The sequence below is a fragment of the Natrix helvetica genome, assembly GCF_964273705.1.
Source record: "Natrix helvetica genome assembly, chromosome: 3".
NCBI classification, from domain to species: domain Eukaryota; kingdom Metazoa; phylum Chordata; class Lepidosauria; order Squamata; family Natricidae; genus Natrix; species Natrix helvetica.
In genome coordinates this window covers 101180988-101203653 of record NC_138549.1, presented here as the reverse complement: position 1 = coordinate 101203653, position 22666 = coordinate 101180988, and the positions used below count along the sequence as shown (strand labels likewise).

General features: G+C 36.6%; 2 protein-coding genes across 10 annotated transcripts in view; both read left to right on the top strand.

The window, feature by feature from the left end:
- Positions 1–22666, top strand: part of CTH (cystathionine gamma-lyase) — a 414207-nt gene that overhangs the window by 143259 nt on the left and 248282 nt on the right. The gene's annotated exons all lie outside the window — the stretch shown is intronic.
- The window catches only part of LRRC7 (leucine rich repeat containing 7), a 233006-nt gene that overhangs the window by 90455 nt on the left and 119885 nt on the right, over positions 1–22666 (top strand). For 8 of the 9 annotated variants that reach the window (XM_081949018.1, XM_081949019.1, XM_081949021.1 and 5 more), the window contains exons 2-3: positions 17250–17452; positions 22220–22337. In XM_081949018.1, the coding sequence (XP_081805144.1) occupies positions 17264–17452; positions 22220–22337 (307 nt within the window). In that variant the 5' untranslated portion in view covers positions 17250–17263. Of the gene's footprint in view, positions 1–17249; positions 17453–22219; positions 22338–22666 lie in introns of those variants that run through there. The other variant, XM_081949016.1, reaches the window with a different exon arrangement.

Genomic DNA, 22666 nt, shown 5'->3' with positions numbered 1-22666 from the left:
GCAGGGTCGCCGAGAAGAAATATGAAAAAATCGCGAAATACCAGGACTTAAAAATCGAAATCCAATGATTATGGGACAAACCAGCAGTGGTAATTCCAGTGGTAATCGGCACACTGGGTGCTATTCCAAAAGCACTGGAATTACATTTAAAACAGTTAAAAATTGACAAAATCACCATCAGTCAAATGCAAAAGGTCGCACTGCTTGGATCCGCACACATATTACGAAAATACATTATGACGTCCTAGGCCCCTGGGTGGGGCCCGACTAGTAATTAATGCCAAATCCGGCGAAACAACTGGCCGCTGTGATACAATTCTGTTGATGCAATAATAATAAGAAGAAAAATAAATATATGTAATTATCATTTACAGCCAATCGTTTGTAATTCTCCAGCCTTGAAAGATTTTTGATTTCACTGGAATTTCCGTTCTGCTAAACTCAGTACCATGGAAGCTCTAGCAGAGATGATTAATATATCACAAATTATGAAGAGAAATTGGGAAAAATCACCATAAACTAATTGGATAATCAATGAAATGCTGTCAGCACAATAGCATGAAATGAGTATTAGGTTAATCTAAATGGATTATTTATCTGAATGGCAGTTTTATGTAAGTGATTTTTAAATATGCAAATTCAGTGCTAACTAATATGGGGTTTTTTTCAGTCAGAGGATAAACAACAGCACATCAGCCCTCTTAAAGACATCTTACAACACCTCTGTTGATTTGTCACTGCAAAATAAGTATGTGTGTGTGTATATAAAATCCCTTCTCATCCCATATGATATGTGTCTTTGTCAATCCCTGGTCCTCTACCAGAGGACTGGGAGTTTGAGGGTTCTGGGCACTATCTTAACTGTTTCTAGTGGTACTAAGTAGTGGTAAGAACACTCGAGACTGTGACTCCTGCCTAGCTGGTACAGTGGCTCCATCAGATTCCAGGAACAGCATCAGAGCTTTTTATTCTGGGGAATGCAGTGCCAGGAAGAGTTAAGTTACTGCAGAGAACCTTCAAATTTCCAAGCCTCTGGTAGATGACTTGAGATTGAGGAAGATATATATATATCCAACAATAGTGTTCCCAACCTCCCCACTTGCAGATGGGAGTATGTCATCTCTCAGAATTCCCCAGCTAACTTGGAAAGCTGTCCTGTCCTGTCCGTCCATCCATCCATCCATCCATCCATCCATCTATTATCTCACAATATAATAATATTTAAGGAAAATATAGTTACTGAATGAAACTATGGTATGTTTTGTTTTAAATTTCTTAGTGTGTGAGTCCATATGAATAAAAAAAAGTTTCATTGCTTTATTTGGATTATTTTAAATAACACAACATTTTTCTCTGTTTGGTACATTTTAATTCTGCTATAAGGATATCTTGTTTAGAAGCTTAATGGCGTTGCCCCCCCAAAATGTCTTTTAAAATATAGAGCATGGAAATCGGCACAAATGAAATATGAACAAAAATTCATTAATGTAAATTGCTAGTGAGGCTTAAAGATTGTGTCATTATATTTCGGCTCCTGTTGTTCCTTCCCTTTTTATTTATTCATAGTTTTTACCATCATGGACTCAGAAATTTGCTATGGCTTCAAGAAATGAATTTTTCCTAGATTATTTTCAGTATTAAAAGGTAACTCAAAAAGTATTAGAAAAGTGAATGAAAATGAATAAATAAATAGGTTCCCAACTGAATGAGTTTGTACCAGAGTCCACAAGATGATCAAGTGCAACTCCATTATCTTTCCTAAGTTTAATGTCATTATTCACAGTTGAAATATTGTGGTGCAGTAATTAAAATCCATTGATATTAAATTGATATTCTAGTTACATTTCAATTTAAAGTTGGAAAACAATTAAAACACATTTTTCTGTCCTTGCTGAAACAGACTTAACCCTCGCAAAGGTGTCTATTCAGACCCTCAATAGTAATCTTTTAAGCATTTACTCAAAGCCCATATCAAATACCGGTAGCTATATTGATTTTTCAGACTGAAGCCATACTTAGATTAGGTTGCTATCAAACTTGCCATTAGCACACTGTTTCTGACAGAGATCACCCAACTGTCTACAAGAGATTGTGCCCTCCATTCATTCTAGAAAAATGACATGCTACAAAAGTGTCATTGCCAATATATAAATGTACAAAATAAGCTGCAGTTTTTTTAATGAACATAGAGAGACTTTATCCTACCGCTAAAACAAATGCACTTTAATGACATTAGAAACATCCAAATGTTTATCCTGTTGAAAGAATGCCTTGCAGATAGAAGTTATGGGGTAAAAGGCATTGGGGAAAATATACCAATTCAGTCTTGCTATATAACACTCCTTTTGCATTACTAGATTGGCAGTAAAAAAAAGTCAATATTTCATTTCTGTTCACTGTATGTTCTGCTTCATAATTTTATATTCTGGATGGTGGCAGTATGGCTTTTCAGGAGACAATTCTTCGACATAAATCTCCCCCTTCTCAGTGCTTTGTGTTTCTTAATAATAGTCTATATGCTCTAACACACAGGAAATCAACCATGTAATTGACTAGTCTTCCATTTATATAAAACCTGACACTTCATGGATCGTATCAGACAGTGCATTATGTACAATATTCTAACATGGATGTCTCCAAAAATATTTGAAAAGGAACTTGACTTGCAGCTAGGATTGTCCTGAAACCTTGTGAAATATGTTATACATGCTACATAAGCATTTGCATAAGGGGGAATGTTATAGAATTTCAAATAATTAATGGAGAACTTGGTAACAAGTATTTTTTATAAACTACAACCAAAGCCTAAACTTTGTTATAATTGTTTTGCATAATCTGTATATGTAATTTATATTGCATTGGCAGAGATGTGTAAAATCTTTATTTACTTTAATTTTAGATAATAAATATTTATCCTTATCTAAAACAGCCTAAATATTTTCAGATATCCTTTATTTTATTTTATTTTTAAACACAAGCTCTCTCATTCTCATAATTAATCATTACTTGTTATAAAATCTAATTGATCAAATCTATATAATAAAAAAGTTATATATTCTGTATTCTAATTTAAAAGGGAGGGGTACCAGATGCCCTCTGTTTTCTAATTTCATTTCTGCATTGAAAGTATGATGGGATCATAATTAATTTGAATTATGCTCTATCTCATTTTCATTGTTCTCACAAAGAGAACACTTTGTTTAACCAGTGCAAAATTTTCTTTGTGGATGTGATAGGAATGAAAACTGAGGAATTTATAATTATTCAGTAAAAAAGTTGGCTTACAGAATATGGAGAAAATTTGAGACAGGATCACCAATAATCAATGGCAATAACCAGAAGATTATATGAAATGCCTTCTAAATGAACCCAGCATAAGATCAGTTCACACTCTTCACATTGGAAAAAGGTGTATAGAAGACATAGGGGGGTGAAATTCAGCAGGTTCTGACAGGTTCTAGAGAACCGGTAGTGGAAATTTTGAGTAGTTTGGATAACCAGCAAATAACACCTCTGGCTGGCCCCCGAGTGGGGTGGGAATGAAGATTTTGCAATATCCTTCCCCCAAGAGTGGGGAGGGAATGGAGATTTTGCAGTAGCTACCCCTGCCATGCCCACCAAGTCACGCCCACAGAACCGGTAGTTAAAAAAAATTGAATTTCACCACTGATAGAAAGGCATTCATATGTAGAACATTCTTTGCTTGAGGCAAAGGGAGCTATGCCTGAACCTACATTGTGAAGCATCTACAAAGAGACGTTTAGGATGATAACTGGAATTGGAATGGGTATTGTTTTGTTAAAACCCAATGGTATGTCAATCCAGTGAACTTGCCTGTGGACTACTGATGGCTGAAAACCTTAATTGCTATTACTGAAATCATACCTGTTTCAGTTTTCTCATATTTAGAAATATTTCAAAATTAGATTTTAGATTAGCTTGATTAGCTTTAGATTAGCTTGTCACAATTGAGTCCAAAGTTTCTGTTGCTAAGCAAGACATTTGTTAAGTGAATTTCACCTCATTTTATGACCTTTCTTGCCACAGTTGTTAAATTAGTAATGACTTAAGAGAATCTGCCTTCCCCATTGAGTTTGCTTGTCAGAAGATCAAGGAGGTTTACATGACTCCAGGTCATTGTAACCGCCATAAATATGAGCCAGCTGCCAAGTATCAGAATTTTGATCACGAGACTACAGGAATGGTACAACTGTTCTAAGTGTGAAAAATAGTCACATGTAGCATTTTTCAGTGCCATTGTAACTTGGAATGGTCCCTAAATGAACTGTTGTAAGTGGAGGGCTGCTTGTATTCTCTAGATTGTCATACTTTGAAGTAACTTTTAAAAACAACTTCTTTAAAGTATTAAGTAATTCTCCAATATTAGATTGTCATTCCAGGTTGTGTTTTCAAAGACTCCTTGTAACAAAGACTGTTCATATGAAGCCTGGAAACCTATTATTGTACAATAGATTGTATATTATATATGTATAGAGTGTTTCTTCAAAAATCTTCGACAACAAAAAATATCTTACACAATTCTATTAGCTTTTTCTGGTTATGTTTTAGCTGTCCCTATCTCTTTGTTATCAAGATTTGAATTACATTTATTAATAGAAAAACAGAGTAACAATAGGTAAGAAAATCAACATTTCTAAATTGCATTAGTAGGCACAAAATAATATTATTTTTATTGTAAGGTTATTCATACTTCAAAACTAATTTGAAATAAAGGTGTTGGATCTCATGCACATACACCACTTCATGCAATTTATTAAAACAATTCCTCTTTTTTTAGGTTTCCACATCAATCTGAAAAGAGGTATGGCTGCTTAAAGTGAAGTAAAATTAACTCAACTTTTAAAGAAACTGCTCTGCCTTTTGGCTTGGGTTGATGTTTGAAAAAGGAAAAAAAATCTTTGATAAATGCAGATAAGTGCTATGCTGATATGAGATTCAAAACATTTTTTCAAATTATTTTCAAGCTTGTACACCATCATACACATACATGTATGTATGTACATATACATATATAGATAATAGGTACAGCAAAAGACAGATGACAGAGCTTTGTTTTGGATTTTAGTTATTAATTTTGATTTCACCCAGGGAATGAAGTAACCCCAGCTTCTGATTAATGAGAAATAAAGATTAGTAATTTTCTGAATAAAAGATAATCTAATAAAAGGGGAATTAATTAATTTCCTTTCCCCCATTTTTTGTTAGATTAAATGTTTGATTAAATCCTTCAAAGAAAATACATTTTATACATAATTATAAAGATGAAACTAGTGTCATGGCATTAAGCACCATTATTTGAATTTTTTTTTCCTTAGGTTCTTTTTTTATTTCTGACCCAGCCAGAAGAAGATTTGTAATATACATTGTATCACAGTTTATTACTTTTTGGAAGAAAGGGTTCTATTTATAAATTTAGCATTTAATTGAAAATTGCTTGAGAAGATTTAGAAAAGGATATCAAATACTTTTGATTTGCTGGTGTATCTGTTATGAGAAAGAAAAGTTGCCATATTTAAAATTCATTGGTTTAGGACAGGGGTGTCCAAACTTGGGAACTTTAAGACTTGTGGACTTCAACTCCCAGAATTCCCCTGCCAGAATTCTGGGAGTTGAAGTCCACAAGTCTTAAAGTTCCCAAGTTTGGACACCCCTGGTTTAGGATAAAGCAAGTAAGGATGGGGCATAATAAAAGTGCAGTGACTGAATCCCATGAGCTTCAGAAAAGATGAAAGAAGTATAGGTAGACAAAGTATAGAATTTGTTTCTGGGTTATATAATGACCTCAGTCTACTTGAACTAGTTTTTGAAAAGATTGGAGAAATTAATGGAGCTATCGGTTGCTACCTGTCACAGCTGAATAGTCCCGTGTTACTTTCAGGATCAATTCTGATTGTTCCTTTGATTTTGAGAATATACATGCATTTATAAGCAGTTGGTCAGAACAGCTGCACATCTGAACCCTGCAGGATTTACTAGAAACAATATTAATTGGTTAGGTATTTATGAACTGATTAACATTTTCTCTCTCTCTCTCTGAAGACCCTGATCCCAATAATACAGGTGGAAAGCTTTATTTTTTTTGTCCAGGGGTGATCACAAAAAAATGAAAAAAATATTGTACTCGATCAGCATCTCTTTCCACCACCAAATTATATTAATTGAGATTGCTGGGTATTGGGGAGTCTTTAATCTCACATCTTCTCTGTAGTTTCCTGATAGAGACTGTACCAGCGGTGGGATTCACTTACCTTCCCTACCTGTTCGCAAATGTGAGCGTGCACAACTTCTATGCATGCTCAGTGCTCGCGCATTATGTTGGGGCAGGTGGGTACACTGGGTAGCTACTGCTACCTGTTCACCTGAACCAGAGAGAACTGGCTGAATGCCATCTCTGGACTATACAGGAAAATGTTGTGAGGAGAATCCTCTTTCAAGTTCTATGTTCCTGTACAGATACTGTACACTCTGAACATGGCTGATCCAGAGTTCTCTTCATCTTCTAGTTTCAAGGTTCCTTGTGTAAAATAAGCTATAAACCTATTTTGACATACAGTGATGAAAAAGCATAGTTCTCCATAGTGTACGACTGGCTTTTAAAAATATTTTTAACTTCTTGTTTTGCCTAATCTCCTGTAAATTTTCTCGGGCCATATATTACAAAATCCACATTGCATTTAAGTTAAACTACACATAGACTATAAAGAGCCATTCCCAATGTACTTTTATGCTTTTGATGATAATCCCAGCTTTCCTTTCTGTATAACAAAGTTAGAACTCTTATACACAGCCATTTTCACCTCTTTCCAAAAACATTTGCTCTTCACAGTGATGAAAGAAATGTCCTTCTGGGTTCGGCTCCAAGTGGGGAAAAAGACACTGGAGACATGGAGGCTGCTTGGAAAGATGGTTTTAATGGTGGACAGGACCACATGGCTTGAGCCCTGAACAGAAAAGGTGATCACATGCTTCAATGTTGGTGGAGAAGAAGAGAAGGGCCAATGGAGGGGCTTGCTAGGCTTTTTATAACCTGTTCAGTCCCACCTCTCTGTTTCCTGTTCCTGTGTAAGAAATGTATTCTGATTGGTTGTCAGACTCACATGGGCCCATGCAAGGGCAACCCTCTAGGCTGAGTTTTGAATCCAGGTTTGATTGAGTTCAGATGCCATGTGGTCAGTTGGGTAAAGGCTTATATTATCATGCCTTCATTCCCATCCCCCTGGAGCTGAAGGGGAGAACTCTTTATTATGTAAAGTGGACTAGCTTGGCCTTCTTAATGGCCCATTGACAAAGTGGGGATGGGCAGGAAGCTGCAGGAATTTACTTAGTTTTTAAAATGTGTTTGTCCCTTTTTCACATCCAGGAAAATGTAATATTCTGCCTTATCAATATTTCCTAGGATATTTCATTTTTCTGGGAGAGGGCTGGGTGATAACTTCCTACAATAGTTTCTTTTTGTAAGCATTTGGGTATCATAATACTTTCTCCATCAACTTTCGTCTTCATTAAACATTCTATCAAGATGCACAATTCCCTCTACTTGTTCACGTTTTGCACCATAATGGGTAGTTATTCACTCCAGTTCCCTGTCAAGCACAACAATCATAATCTTTGATACATTAATATTCATATTCATATCCACGTTCATTGTTCCACTACAGATTATCTGGGTTCTCAGCCAGCAACATGGCATTGTCTGCATGCAAAATATGTGCATTTCTATATCCTCAACTAGCAAATATCTAAGTTCACACTTCACTATCGCATCCTACCACACACGTCCCTGCGACCTATCCGCTCACACAGAGAGGGGCTCCTCCTGGTGCCGTCTGCTAGTCAATGCCAGCGGGCGACACCTAGGAGTAGATCCTTCTCTGTGATGGGCCCAACCCTCTGGAATGACCTCCCCCCTGACATTCGAACTACCACCGACCTCCGTTCCTTCCGGCAAAAGTTAAAGACTCACCTATTTCAATCAGCTGGCCTGGCACTTTCTTAGTTCTACCTCCCGGGGATTTATTCATTTTAATTGGGTTTGGGGTTTTAAAAAGTTTTTAATACACTATATACTATATTTAATATTTATTATTCTATGTACAGTCTTGCAACCTCCTCCACCTACGTATTTAATTATTTAACTGTTTTGTATGTATTTTATAACGTATTTTAGTGACTGTACACCGCCCCGAGTCCCTTTCGGGAGAGGGGGCGGTCTATAAATATGAATAATAAATAATAAAATAAAATAAATAAAATGAAGATTCTATATACATTTATTAATAAATGCATTAAACAACCAAATATCTCTACAGATACCACAGTTCTTGTTTTTGAGCAAAAAAAGTATCATGTAGGATATTTGTAATAAGGCTGTGCAGCAATTTGGCTTAAATTCTAAGGCTGGCAGCCATATGCTCATAGAAAAATGCTTGACTATATCAAAAACGTTAAGATGCTTGCTAGATTTCTGATCCCACTCACTTCAAAATACTTCTTGGAATCAAATCTAAACTGTTGCAAGATTGTACCAATGATACCAGTCTGTTTAAAATCTTTGGAATGATTTAGTTATTCAGTGAAGTGACTACACTTGAGAATTTTCTAATGAAGAAATTGCTTTCTGATAATATTTTCTACTAATTCCAGAATGAAACAGTGTTCAAGTTTGCTTGCTGGATAATCATGATTTATGATTTCTTGTATGTATGGTTGAATAAATGGTCAAATTTCAGATTTTTCAGATCCATAATATTCAAATTAGGATAAATCTCTGTGTGTCATATATCATGCTACATTAGTACTGTTACAGTAGTTCTTGTTTAGTGACTGCAGGGATTTCCACCAAAATAGTACCATGTGACTGAAAGAGAGAGACATAGACAGAATAAGAGATAGACACTATAAAGGTCACCGGTTGTTGTCATCTCTTTCAGATAAAATTCACTCATACAGTACAGATACTTATACAGTACCTGACCCATTTTCCTCCTTCTTTGCCTCCTTGCAGGGCAAAGAGATGGCTTAAACAAGCTATCACTTCCTGAGCGGCTTTTCTCCGCAGCACAATCCTCAAAAGTGCTAATCACAAATTAACAAGTTTGACTCTGTGACTTTAATTAGTTGATTAATGACCCTCTGATAGTTTACAGTTGCTGCCTAAAACTGACCAGATCTTAATTTAACTATCTGGTCAATGAAGCCTCTTGTTGTCATAAATTCATGCATTGATCAGAAAATGGATTTAATTACTTATATTTGCATATTCAAGGCAGTTGCTAAATGAAGACTACATGTGCATGTTTTTATTATATGTGATCAGATATTGCAATAAGGAGCAAAGAGCTAAGAATATCTTAGAGGGTCATAAGATAATACCACCTCATAAAAGATTTGCATACAGCTTAAAATGTTGCATTGACATCAGTAGAGGAAGCATCAAGAAAATCATGTTGGTGTTTAAAGGATCACAATTCTTTAAGTCTTGCCCATTTTTTTTTTGACTCATTCATTCAAAGGGGATGGAGTTTCAGCTGTTCTACTATGATTGCCATCTTGATTTTTATAATGTCCCCAGTTCAGGTTTACCTTCAGCTATGGAAGGTCACTGGGTAAATCTGAGCCAATTATGCTTTCTCGTCCAGTCTGATTCCTTGGAATCGTAAGGAGGACAGTGAAGAAGGCGACACTGCCTGAGGTCTGGATAAAAGATGGGATAAGTCTAATAAATAAATTCTGAAAAATCAATTTTGCCTTCTGTCATTCTACCTTCATCTTTCACAATGAATATTCTTTATTATTCTAGACCAGTGGTTCCCAATGTGGGGCCCATGGCCCACAGGGGGCAATTTGATTTCTAATGGTGGCAATTTGAACCATGTTTAAACCAAGCTAATGGCCTTTTAGGTTTCCTCTGTGAGTAGAGTTCACTTTTTGAGTAAAGTAAGAATTATATGTCACCGGGAGGGTGGGATCAGGATTTTAGAGATGCTTAGGTGGGGCATAGCCAAAAAAGGTTGGGAATCGCTGTTCTAGACAGAGGCAAGTTATTCTAATTTTTTTTAAGGAATTATATGGGCAACCTTTCTCAACTTATCTTGTTTTCAATAGCTACTTGGATCTTCCCTACTCATTGATGGTTCTAGCTAAATTGTTTGGGACTTAATCCGAATCTTCCGAAGCACACCAAGTTGGGGAAAGCACTAGAAACTTAGAGGATTTGTTATGTTTATTCTGAAAATCAAATGATGCTTCACCCATTAAGATGACCAACATAATAACTTTCTTGGCTTTAGATAGTAAGCTTCATTTTTCAAGTATGTAATAAGCAATTAGAGCTTATTATAGATCTTTTAAAGACTTGGGAAAACATCGAAAAAGCATATTATTTGTACTGGTGACATTTTAAAGTTTCTCTGTATTACACTACATTATAAATAACTTCATTTTCTATATTTTCTTATGTCTCTTATGGATTTCTATCAAAATGGCATTTAAGATATGTCTGAAGCCTTAAATTTACTGTCCAATAAATGGATGCAGTGCTAATGTTATTTGTATAATGCCTGTGGGAATGAGTGTTTTACAAAAACATGTGTTAGCTGCAGGGACGTGCGGTCAGGGGAGGCAGGGGAGGCAGAGCCTCACTGCTCTCATCATGAAAATAAAAAAAGGAAAAAGGCGCTGAGGAGCCTTCTGCACACGTGGTCCGGGAATGGGACCACGTGTGCAGGAGGCTCCTCTAGCCTCAGCCTCCCTCCTGCACACGTGGTCCCATTCCCCGCCTTCCTGAGTCAACATGAAGGGGACCGCAAAGTGTGAGCTGCGGTCCCACGGAGCACGCTCCGTGGTCCCCTTCATGTTGACTCAGGAGTCAGGAAGGAGGGGAATGGGACCACGTGTGCAGGAGGCTGAGGCAGCTTCAGCCTCCTGCACACGTGGTCCCATTCCCCGCCTTCCTGAGTCAACATGAAGGGGACCCCGGCTCGCGCTGATGACGTCACCAGCCTCACCAGCCATAAACCTCACCACACGTCACTGGTTAGCTGTGAAAGATCAGGTCAACACATGGAGGTCTAATTTAACAGATTTATTGCTAAACAGCCTATTTACAGGAATGTTCTCAACCAACAATTAGCACCTGCTTGAAGTTATATAAGGGTCCATGGAATTCAAGGGGAAGTTGGACTTAGTCCGCTTGTGGCTATGTAGAGATTCTAAGCTCATCCCTCTTTTAACTCAACTCTAGGCTCTGCCATTATTTCTCCTATAGCCAATACAATTATTTGTCAGTATGCCAGTCAATACAATTGTTCAATATTTGTTAGCCTTAGACAATTTAAGAATTTGCAGAATATGTAATATCCTCCAGTATTATTGCTAATATAATATCAAACTCTAAGAACATGCCTGCTTGTTCACTCTTACAAACATACATAGAAAACCGAACATGGATAGCATTATAAAGCTTTCTGTTTTCATGTCTGTGTGTGTGTGTGTGTGTGCGTGTGTGTGCGTGTGTGTGTGTTTTCTTGTTTTCATAGATTTTCACAGGTGTAGGTATGCTGGTCTTGTTGTATTCGTTATGTTTTGTTATATAACAATACAATAGTGTTTCTTTTCAAAAACATTATGAAAGAGAATGGCCTTTTATTTTCAGATTTTGCACATTTTGCTTCTGAGATGTAACTGTGAATATGAATCAAGCACTTATATCTGAAAAGTTTCCTGTTAATATTGCTCATGTATTGTATACCACCCAGAATCACGTGTTTTTGAGATGGCCAGCTATATAAAAATATGCTAAATAATAAATAAATATAAGAAAAACCACTATAGAATTACTGTCTGCAGCTATTAGTGTAACTGAAGAAAACCGAACATTTTTAGGTTTTCATGCCCCTTAACTTTTCTATGTGCTATTTTATGTCATAGTGGATAAGTGTCTTCAGATTTGTGGAAGGGATAATTTCCTCACCCAACTTTGAGAAAAAAGGAATGCCTTACAATCCTCAAACTGAGTTGCATACAGTAACCTGTAAAATTATATTTAACCTTTAACACTTTATCTTAATTGAAAGTGATTACTGTCCAAAATACAAACATCAGCATCTGCTCCAGTTAAATTTTAAAGTTGCTTTATTCTTGGAGAGCTCTGTTTTAGCTTATGTCCCTTGGCTGAAAGCAACCAGATTGAAAGTTCATTATTGTCATGGATAAACATGACACCAGCTGTCCTTTAGTCCCACTGATAGTCATTTTTCCATTTTTTTGTTTTTTCAACTTTTGAGAAATTGTAAAGGAAGAGAAGCAATTTGTCTTGGCAGCATTTTTAGGGTAATCTTGTGCAGACATCTAAATATATTGAAATAAATATGCATCTGAGTCTTTAGCACAAAGAATTGTAACAGAATAAAAGAAGTTAGTTGTTTTTCTCTATTAACATTAAGCGAAAGTGGTTTTTTTAAACATATACATTGATAATAAAAATTAGAAACTGACCAAAGGAGCAGGGAATAATTTCTCAGCACTTTCTAAATGGAATTAAAATCTACATATGTTTGTTCTGCTTATTTCTCCTCTTTCAGTCCCAAAGACCTAAAAGCACTATGTATATAAAGCACTTTAAATCACTGTGAAGTGGTAGGTAAGTCTAAGTGCCAATTAGACCAATTTGCACAGTCAGCAAGAGTTTGTTTTCTAATTTCTGTTCCGTTGAATGACTTCCTTTATCTACCTCATGTTTAGATTTTTCTAAAGTATATTTTCTTGTTTTTATTTGACTTAATATATGTGAGCATTGAGGTGACTAAATATATTAAAATATTAAAAATATAGAAAACCATAGCTAAAGCAAAAGATTCCCCTTTCTCCATAATTAAACTGTTGAAAAAAACCTCTGGAAAAGAGAATTCAGGAGAGCTTTAAAAAGGGAAAAATAATATCAGCCTGGCTCTGCTACTAGAGTCATTTATATATGCTTTCTTTGATTGATCTTTACGTAGTAAATAAATTTCAGGAAAAATGGAATACCATTTTACTGCTCCATATGCCAATTTTGGTACTTTTTAAAATGGCTGGTAGCTAAATGTTTTTCCTTCACTTATTGTATGCTTATCTGCATTAATATTCCCCTGCTTAAACATATTTTTTTAAAGCATAATATTTTAAAATTATTACAAAACTGACACTTTGCTTCTGTAAATAGATGCTAATGAACTCGATATCTTGACATGTTTGTAGGTATGTTTATTTATCTTTGCTCATTCCAGCTCAGAAGTATCAACATAATACAATAAAATATTTAATAACTGTGCATTTAGTAAGCAGACATAGAGGCACTTATGTAGCTTAAATGATTATAAATGTGGCGGTTTTTTTAATGAAGAGTTTATCTTATCTGTGTAGTACAAGGGGTTCCAGTTTAAATGTCTTCCAAGAAGATAGCAAGATCAATTTATTTGCTAGACTTTTATTCTGCAAAATTTGTATACCCAATACTTCTTTCTTCTAATTTGCCCCACAATAACCTTACTATGAAGCGAGTTAGGTTGAAAACTAACTAATGAAGAGCTCAAACTTAGGACACAGTAGAATGCATGCTTCTTTTCAGCTTCCATTAAGATGGACGTGATGAAGAGAAGCTATCCTCAATTTATGACCATAGTTGAGCCCAACATTTCTGTTGCTAAGTGAAACCTTTAAGTCACTTTTGCCCCATTTTACAACCGTTCTTGACAGAGTTGTTAAGTGAATCACAGCAGTTGTTAAGTTAAAACACGGTTATTAAGTGAAGAGTCACTTAATAACCGTGTTTTAACTTAACAACTACTGTGGAAGCCAGAGGGCTTCCCCATTGACTTTGCTTGTCAGAAGGTTACAAAAAGTGATCATATGACCCCAGGACACTGCAACCATCATAAATATGAGTCCATTGCAAAGTGTCTGAATTTTGATCACGTGACCATGCAGATGCTGCAGTGGCCGCAAGGGTAAAAAATGGACATAAGTCATTTTTTCAGTGCCATTGTAACTTGCCATTGTCACGGCAGCCTCCATCAGTAACCAAGAAAGAAAACACTTAACTCCATGTTTCAGAATTAAGAGTACTTTTACTGGTTATGAAAAGATATCAGCTAAGCAAAGCAAGATCTGAGGCAAAAGCGCGCATAATCATAGATATCAATGTATAACCCAACCCTCTCCCTCCTGGTAACCCCATCCCTTGTCCAATGTGAAAATCCCTCAGGTGTCATGTGGGATCCATCTTCAAAAAACATCATCAGGTTGATATGCAGGACAGTTGGCCTTGGGGGGCTCGTCCACTATCTCCAGCATGCGCAGTATATGGTGAGAACAAAACTCCCTCCTGTACTTAAAACTTCCTTTCCCAAATGCCATGCTTCCCCCCCCCCCCCCGTTTCAATGACAGCCGAAAGCAATAGCGATACAGAGGCTGACAGAATGGTCACTAAATGAAATGTTATAAGTCAAGGATTACTGGTATTCATGTTGGTCTGGATGTCAATATAATGGGATGGGATCCAGGGCCCTATTTTAGTATGTTCTGAGTTATGTAACATATGCCCTTGCCTTCAAGTCAATAGGCGTATATTCTGATCTCCGGGTCTCCTTTCTCTACAGACAAAAAAAGGGCTGGTCTCAGCACAAATCCTGCCTGTGTTCCACTTTGTGCTTTCCACACATTCAAGGAAATACCTGAATAAGTTGTAATGATAGCACAAAGTTCTCCAGTGAATTTTCATAGCTGAAGATGAACTTGCAGCTTGATCGCTTGAGTTTTAGTCTAACACTTTAACCACTGAACTACATGTGATAATCAGTGCTATGAAGTCATTTTTCTGGAAATGATTGGGAAAAAGAAAGATAAACAAATTGTGTATAAATCTTGTGAAAATTGCTGTTAAATTAGCAGGAATTCGGCCATAAATATTTGAACTGTAAGAAAAATTAGCTTTTCATGAGGAACCAGTGTAGTGAAACAGCTACTACAGTACTTTTTTTTTAAAGGGGGGGGGGGGGTTAAAACTTAAAATGTCTTTAACCATGATGTCTACAACCAAGTTTAATACAGGTTTCTCTGGTATGATACCATACAATAAACTTTATAAGGCTATGAAGTGATAATTCTTAAATATATCCTGATGTGAATTTTCCCTCACATTAACACATATTTTGAAATATTTTTTTTATTTTTGCATTTTTCAGTTATAAACAATATTTTTTACTTCAATGAAGTTCCATATCAAATGAGACAAATACAGTCATGGTGTTTATGGTGTAGTGCTTGCTATACTGGGGAATAAAGAGGCAAAACTGTAGGCAACAGGGCACATAGACCCCTTTCTTGTTGTTATTGTGGCTTCTTCTAGCAAGGAATTGTTGTTGCTGTTATTTTTGATTTGCAGGCTGTCTAACTCCAGAATGATTCTATATTAGTGGTCCCAACCTTTCCAACTTGATGGACTGGTGGTAAGGGGAAAGGAAATGGTTCTGTGCAAGTCGCAGGTGCATTTGTGCAAGTAGGGGCACACATGCCTGCTGCTTGAACAAATTGAACTTTGGATGCAAATGTGTGTGTGCACTGTGCACACTCACCCACCACTTGCAATGTTTGATTCCAAATGGGCCGTGGCTTTAGTGCAGAGGTGTGAAACTCGCGGCGTCACAGTGGTGTCATGTGATGTATTAGGACTTTTCCCCCTTCACTAAACTGGATGTTGGCAGGGCCAGCATGTGACACATCTGACCCACGGGCCATGAGTTTGGCAGCCCTGCTCTAGAGATCTTTCAATTAAAAAATAGTAAAAAATAAAAATGATGTTTTTTTCTAAAATTTGGTTACTTTTCAGACTAAGAATGTTGTTATTAAAAAACCTTCTGGCTATTTTTTACAACAATCTCCACATATCTATTGTTGTGGGTATTTTTTTTTTTAATGGCAGGTTAGATATTCTCAAGGGCCGTGGTGGCACAGTGGTTAGAACATAGTATTGCAGGCTAATTCTGCCGATTGCCAGTAGTTTGATCCTGACCAACTCAAAGTCGACTCAGCCTTCCATCCTTCAGTAAAAGAGATCAGCAAAATGAGGACCCAGATTGTTGGGGGCAATATACTAACTCTATAAACTGCTTAGAGTAGGCTGTAAAACACTGAAGTGGTATATAAGTCTAAGTGCTAATGCTATTGCTATTACATCAGTTCAGTTATTCTCTGTAAGATGTATAATGACATTACAGTTGTTCAAATTAAATTATTTTTGTAAACAATTTTCTTCACTATCAGGGAGAATAATGCAAGCCTGAATAAAAGGATAGTATTTCCATAGGTTTCTGCCTGCCTCCTTTTATTTATAAATTGTTCATTGTGAGTTTTGCATCCATTCGTGTACTTTGTTGCTCACTGAGATTTCTCTACTATTCCCTTGTCTATAGGCATCTTTGAACTTCTTTTAAATTACTTTCTCCGTATCTAGATAACAGATGCCATTTTGTTTCCTTGTAGGGGTTTCCTCAGTGATAGTTACTAGCTTCAAGAGATATATGTATAAAAACGGCAAATCTGATGGAATTATGCTATATTTTCATTGTTTTGATGAAACATATGAACACCTCTAGATGATGTATTTGATTACTTTTTATGCACTTCTTCTTGATATAAAATACTTTAATCATTTAATTAAATTAAAATATTGTCTTATAGAGTAGTGAAAGTAAAATAAAGAATTGATTCAGGTTCAAATTATAATCATCTGTAAATTATGGAAACAGTCTTTCCCTGGTTTATTTGTTATACTTTCAACATACATCTTAAAAAATTTTCTTTCTCAATTAGTTTTGGAATTTCTACTCATAATTTTGGCTATAGATTAAAAAGAAAAAAGAAAAATTATTTGGCTTTCTGATTCTAAATATGCAATAATAGTACTTAAGGAAACTGTAGAACAACATATTCACAGGTTCTGGAGTGATTGCATGGAATCTTCTACATTAATTTATGAACTATATACAAAAACCATCACCGTTAGAAGCAATGAACAGAAAGTGCTTAGTAAATTGATACTGGTTTTCCGTGTTAAAAGAAATGGGCTGTTATTTTCTAGAATTTGTTGATTCTCTTCTGAAATGATTTTGGACATTTGGTTAATTATTTTTCTACTCAGATGACCAGTGTTTTTGGAGAATAATTTAGTTTATTATTATTTTATTTTTAGTGCAGCATTTGGAGATGACAACTAAAAGGAAAATTATTGGCCGCCTGGTGCCATGCCGATGTTTTCGAGGGGAAGAAGAAATCGTCTCAGTGCTTGATTACTCCCATTGCAGCCTTCAGCAAGTGCCAAAGGAGGTTTTTAACTTTGAACGGACATTAGAGGAGCTTTATCTGGATGCCAATCAAATTGAAGAACTTCCTAAGGTAAATGCTTTCTTTTTATAATATGTAAATGCAGCTGTCTAGCTAAGTGAACTTTTGAAGCATACTCTATCAAGAACATTCAGCAAAGGCAAAATTCATTGTGGCAGCTAATAACACCCGTTTTCTAGTCTTTAGAAAAGATGCTTCTGTTCGCTTTACTTGCAGATATAAAAAGATTACATAATAAGATAAAACTGGATTTTGTGCCTGCAAGTACATCGACTCAAAATTCTCCATTAATTCATAATACTGAAACATCCTCAGAAGAATAGAGATATTGCAAATGCCCAAAACCATTTTTTTTTTGTTACAGGGGAAATTTGGAATTTTTGCAGCCCTTATCTACTGGTGCCAGGAATGTGCTGGGTAGTTTTGAAAACAAAGGTTACGTCAAGTCAGGGATTACGTACCTTTTATTTTTTAATTAAAAGAATCTAAATAATGAAATAAAATTGGGAAGGATCATGGATGGATACGGCCTTTAGTGTGCCAGGGACCCATTTCCACGTGGTATTTGTGATTAAGGGATATAATATTTTGTTGACTGTTATGTTTTTTAAATTTTGTATTGTTTGTGGTTGTTTTTATTTCATTTTTATTTTGGCTGCTTCCCAGAGTCACCTTGTTGAGATAGATGGCTATACAAATTGATTGATTGATTGATTGAATGAATGAATGAATGATAAAGAGAAAGAAAGAGAGAAAGAAAGGAAGAAAGAAAGAAAGAAAGAAAGAAAGAAAGAAAGAAAGAAAAAATATAACTGAAAGCTTTTTACTCATAAATAAAAAAGTAAACCATATCAGCACATACATGCATATAGGTTTTTTGTGTAATACAGATTTACTTCATTACTTATCAAGACATTTACTATTTACCATTTGTATTATTAATTATCCATTCATGAAATATTATTTATGCACAGAATGGATTATACGTATCAAAACAGTGCATATATACTTACTATAAAAAATTACAGATTTTATATGTCTTACTCTCATGTAAATAAGACTATATTGATAACTCATTACCTTAATTATTAACTTCCATTAATTTCAACAATAAAATTAGACTTGTGCTTAAAACTCTCGTATTATTCTGTAGAACTTAACTTTGCTTGTTTAACTTAATAGTATTATAAGACTCAAGACTCAACTGGGGCTTTGCTTAGCTCTTTTCCTATCCTTATAGCCCAGTTCAGATGCTTGCTGCAATGACGTTTTCACTCCATTGAACAACTGGAACAATTTAATTATATTCTCCAGGGGTTGATAGAAAAGTGATATATACATTACCAAGTCATTTCCTAGCTGTACTTATCTGTTTATAGAGAAGGCTCTGGATACCAAATCACAATTTTCTGTCTCATAAAAGTGTGATGAAGGTCAGTTTCTGATATATGATTCAGGTATATTTTTTCTTTTTAACATAGTGTGCACTGCTATGAAGTTATATACGGTATTAATATGTTATTTAAAAACACGTTTGGCTTAAAATTCCAATTATAGGTGATATAAAACTATCATATTCCAGGGTATCATTTTGCTATCGAATGGCAAAGTTCACATGAATATTTTCATTCAGTATGAAGGCATATGATAATAGAAGTCTTCTAATGATATAAATGCAACAGCCCCTTTGATTTACATTCTGTAGTATCTGGCATATTGCATTCTCATAACCATAATCTTGGAACTATTTTTTTCTGTTGGTTTTAATCCCTCTTCAATAATAATTGGTAACAACAGGAGGAAAAGCAGTTACACTGCCATTTAGAGGCTGGAGGCTGGATACATTGTTTTTTCTTCTTTTTCTTTGCTCACTTGTGATTCAAGGTTCTTTCAGTTTGTTTACTGACAGTGATAGTAGGAAGAGCATGTTTATACAGGTGCCTTTTGGAAGTTCTATCACTAGCTATTGGAGGGAAGACAATATTTTGACTTGAAAGATAATAAATGAACCTGTTTGAAGTTTATTAAAATAGCCTTCCCTATAATGGCAGTGTCTGCAAAATTGAAAGAATGGCTCATCAGGAAAAAGAAACTGTAACATTGCAAATGATTATGTTTGAAATTCAAAATCTATTAGTTGTGACAGAGAGAATTGAAAAGAGATTGGAGAATATGGAATATAAAACACAAAAATCTGGTGGAGAAACTGAGGATGTTTACCAAATGAAGAAAGTGGAGGACAGAGTTCAAAAGATGGAAGAAAAAAATGAGCAAAAAGATAAGAAAACGGTGGATACTGACAACAAAGTGAGTGTGGTTGGTAATGGCAAGAGCGGAATATGGAAAGGGGAGATAGATGGATTGGAACTCTACCCCAGACTTCAAAGCACAGAAGAAGAAAAGAGAGAAAAATTGACGGAGATAAGGAGAGAAATCTTGACAGAAGCACTAGCGATAACCAAAGATAAGCTGATGGAAAGAACAGATGTTGGGTTTCAAGCTTTTATGAGATACGAAAGGAACAACATGTTGCCAAGAGAAGTTTATACAAGATTTATTAAGAAAGTAACTAGAACATTAATGCTACAAATGGCAAGAGATATAAGACCGTACTATTACTGACTTGGCCCAGTAATTCTTCCTCAGCCCTAGAACGAAGGACAAACCACTTCTGAAAATGTAGGCAAGAAAATAGCAGGGATTTGTCTAGGCCAGTGATGGTGAACCTTTTTCGCCTCGGGTGCCAAAAGCACACACGTGCGCGTTATCACACGAACTCGAGTGCCCACCCACATAACTTAATGCCCCCCTCACCTGTGTGGACCGCGCATGTTTGCACAAGGCTTCCTCGCCACTCCCTGCTCTGGCTGCTTCCCCTTGGCTAACACCCAGTGAGGGGAGAAGTTGCTCTGCCACAAATGGGCAGAGATTGGGGTGGGAGTGGGGGGATGCTCAAGTGTGCTCCTGTGTCAAAAAACCTTCCCTTATCATTCTCCTGTGTAAAGATTGGGCCCTTTTTACTATGGCAGGTGTGAGTCCAGTTGCTAAATTCCCCCCTTCTATTAAAGAGGATCCTGGGCACTACAATCAATAGACAAATGAGGAAGGGAGCTGCTGGGACAGGGGAAAGACAAGCGGCAAGGAAAGAAGAAAAAGCAGCTTTTTCCCTCAAGGTGGCTGCTCTGTTCCCCTCCCCCCTTCCTCATGCTAGCAGAGAGGCTCCTGCCTGGTCGCTGCAATCCAAAGGGAAATGAGGAAGAGAACTATCTGCATGAGGGAAAGACAAGCAGCAAAGAAATAAGAAAAAGCAGCTTTTTTCCCTCAAGGTCGCTGCTCTGTTGCCCTTTTCTCCATTTCAGCATCACTCCATGGAGCCTGCCCCACCCACCATCGCCCAGGTCCTCGCTTCTCCCAAGCATTTCTTTGCCTACTTAATTTCCCCTCTGTAGCATTTTTCCATCGTGTTTCTTGCCGTTTTGGACAGGAAAACAAAGTTTGTGGGACTAAAAAAAAACTTTCAATCAATCAATTCCAACTTTGTGAGATCTCTCCCCCCCCCAAGTTGTAATTGATTGATTGAAGGGTTTTTTTGGTCCCACAAACTTTGTTTCTCTGCACCAATGGCAAGAAACGCGATGGAGCTGCAAATCAGGTAGGCAAAGAAATGCTTGGGAGAAGCTCAATGGCGTAGCACTGAAATGGAGAAAAGGGCAACAGCAGCCAGCACAAGCGAAAGAAGCCTCTTTTCTTGCCGCTTATCTTTCCCTGTGCTGGCAGCTCTCTCCTCAATTCCCTTTGGATTCAGCGATCAGGCAGAATCCATTTTAGTAGCAGGAAGGGAAGGGGAGAACAGAGCAGCCAGCACGAGTGAAAGAAGACTCTCTGCTTGCCGTTTGTCTTTCCCCGTGCTGGCAGTTCTCTCCTCATTTCCCTTTGGATTCCAGCGATCAGGCAGGATCCTTTTTAGTAGCAGGGGGGGAAGGGGGGAATAGAGCAGCCAGCACGAGTGAAAGAAGCCTCTTTCCTGCCGCTTGTCTTTCCCCCATTCCGGAAGCTCTCTCCTCATTTCTGGTTTGCATTGGGCTGTTTTTCGCCCTTTGGAGGCTTTAGGGAATCCTCCAGAGATTTAATTTTTTTTTATCGAAAATCAGCTGGCCAGCGGGCACATGCGCACTGGAGCTGACAGGGCAATGCCTCGCGTGCCCGCAGAAATGGCTCTGTGTGCCACCTGTGGCATGCGTGCCATAGGTTCGCCATCACAGGTCTAGGCAGTAAACTGGAGGAGTCAAAACTGACTCAGATACAGCTGCGCACACACAGAAAATCCTACAGCAGCAAGATTCTGCTTCAGCTTTAATTCATAGTTAAATAAAATGCTATAAATTTTAAATATTGATGTTATTTCCCTTTTTAAGCTAATTATAAGTTAAGGTGACCATCTCCTGTTCAGCATGTGTCCCTCTTCTAACTTTTAAAAATCTGCAAAATCATATGTACCTCCAAGTTTTTCTCAGAAGTAACCCTTCTATTTTTTGCACTCTTGTTAGGAAACTTTGTTGAAAAACTTTATTAACATCTCTTTGCTAGTTACATATCTTCTTATTGTTTTTATGTGGAAGATAATGTTCTCTCTCTATGGTTGTGAAGTAGAAACATGATTAAAGAGATTAAAGAGAAAATTCTTCTAAAATGTCTACTGATTCTTACTGCCTATTGTACTGTATATGTTCTGTTTTACCTCTCTTATAGAATTGCTCTAAAAATATACTAAAATTTTATTAGAAATTTTATAACCATTTTTCTCTTGCTTTTTTTTAGCAATTATTCAACTGTCAGGCTCTACGTAAACTGAGTATCCCAGATAATGACCTTTCAAGCCTGCCAACCAGCATTGCCAGTTTAGTTAATCTCAAAGAACTTGACATCAGTAAAAATGGTAAGAAAAATACGTTTTTGTTTACCATAGATTCATAAATGTTTAGCAGGAAAAGATAATAGCTATTCCAGTCTTTTCAAGAGATTACAACAGAGGTGGGTTCCTACCAGTTCGGACCGGTTCAGCCGAGTAGATGTAACTCGGCCGAACACCCCCCCAAACTGGTTTATCGCCACCGGCACCACCTTGATTTTAGGTTGTGCGCATGAGCAGAACGATCTTCATACGCAGAAAAGTAAATTTTTCCCTTTTCTAACATTGTGCGATTGTGCAGACCTTTTTAGGTGCAAATGCGCACACGCGCACAAATTTTTTTTGCATGCTGAACT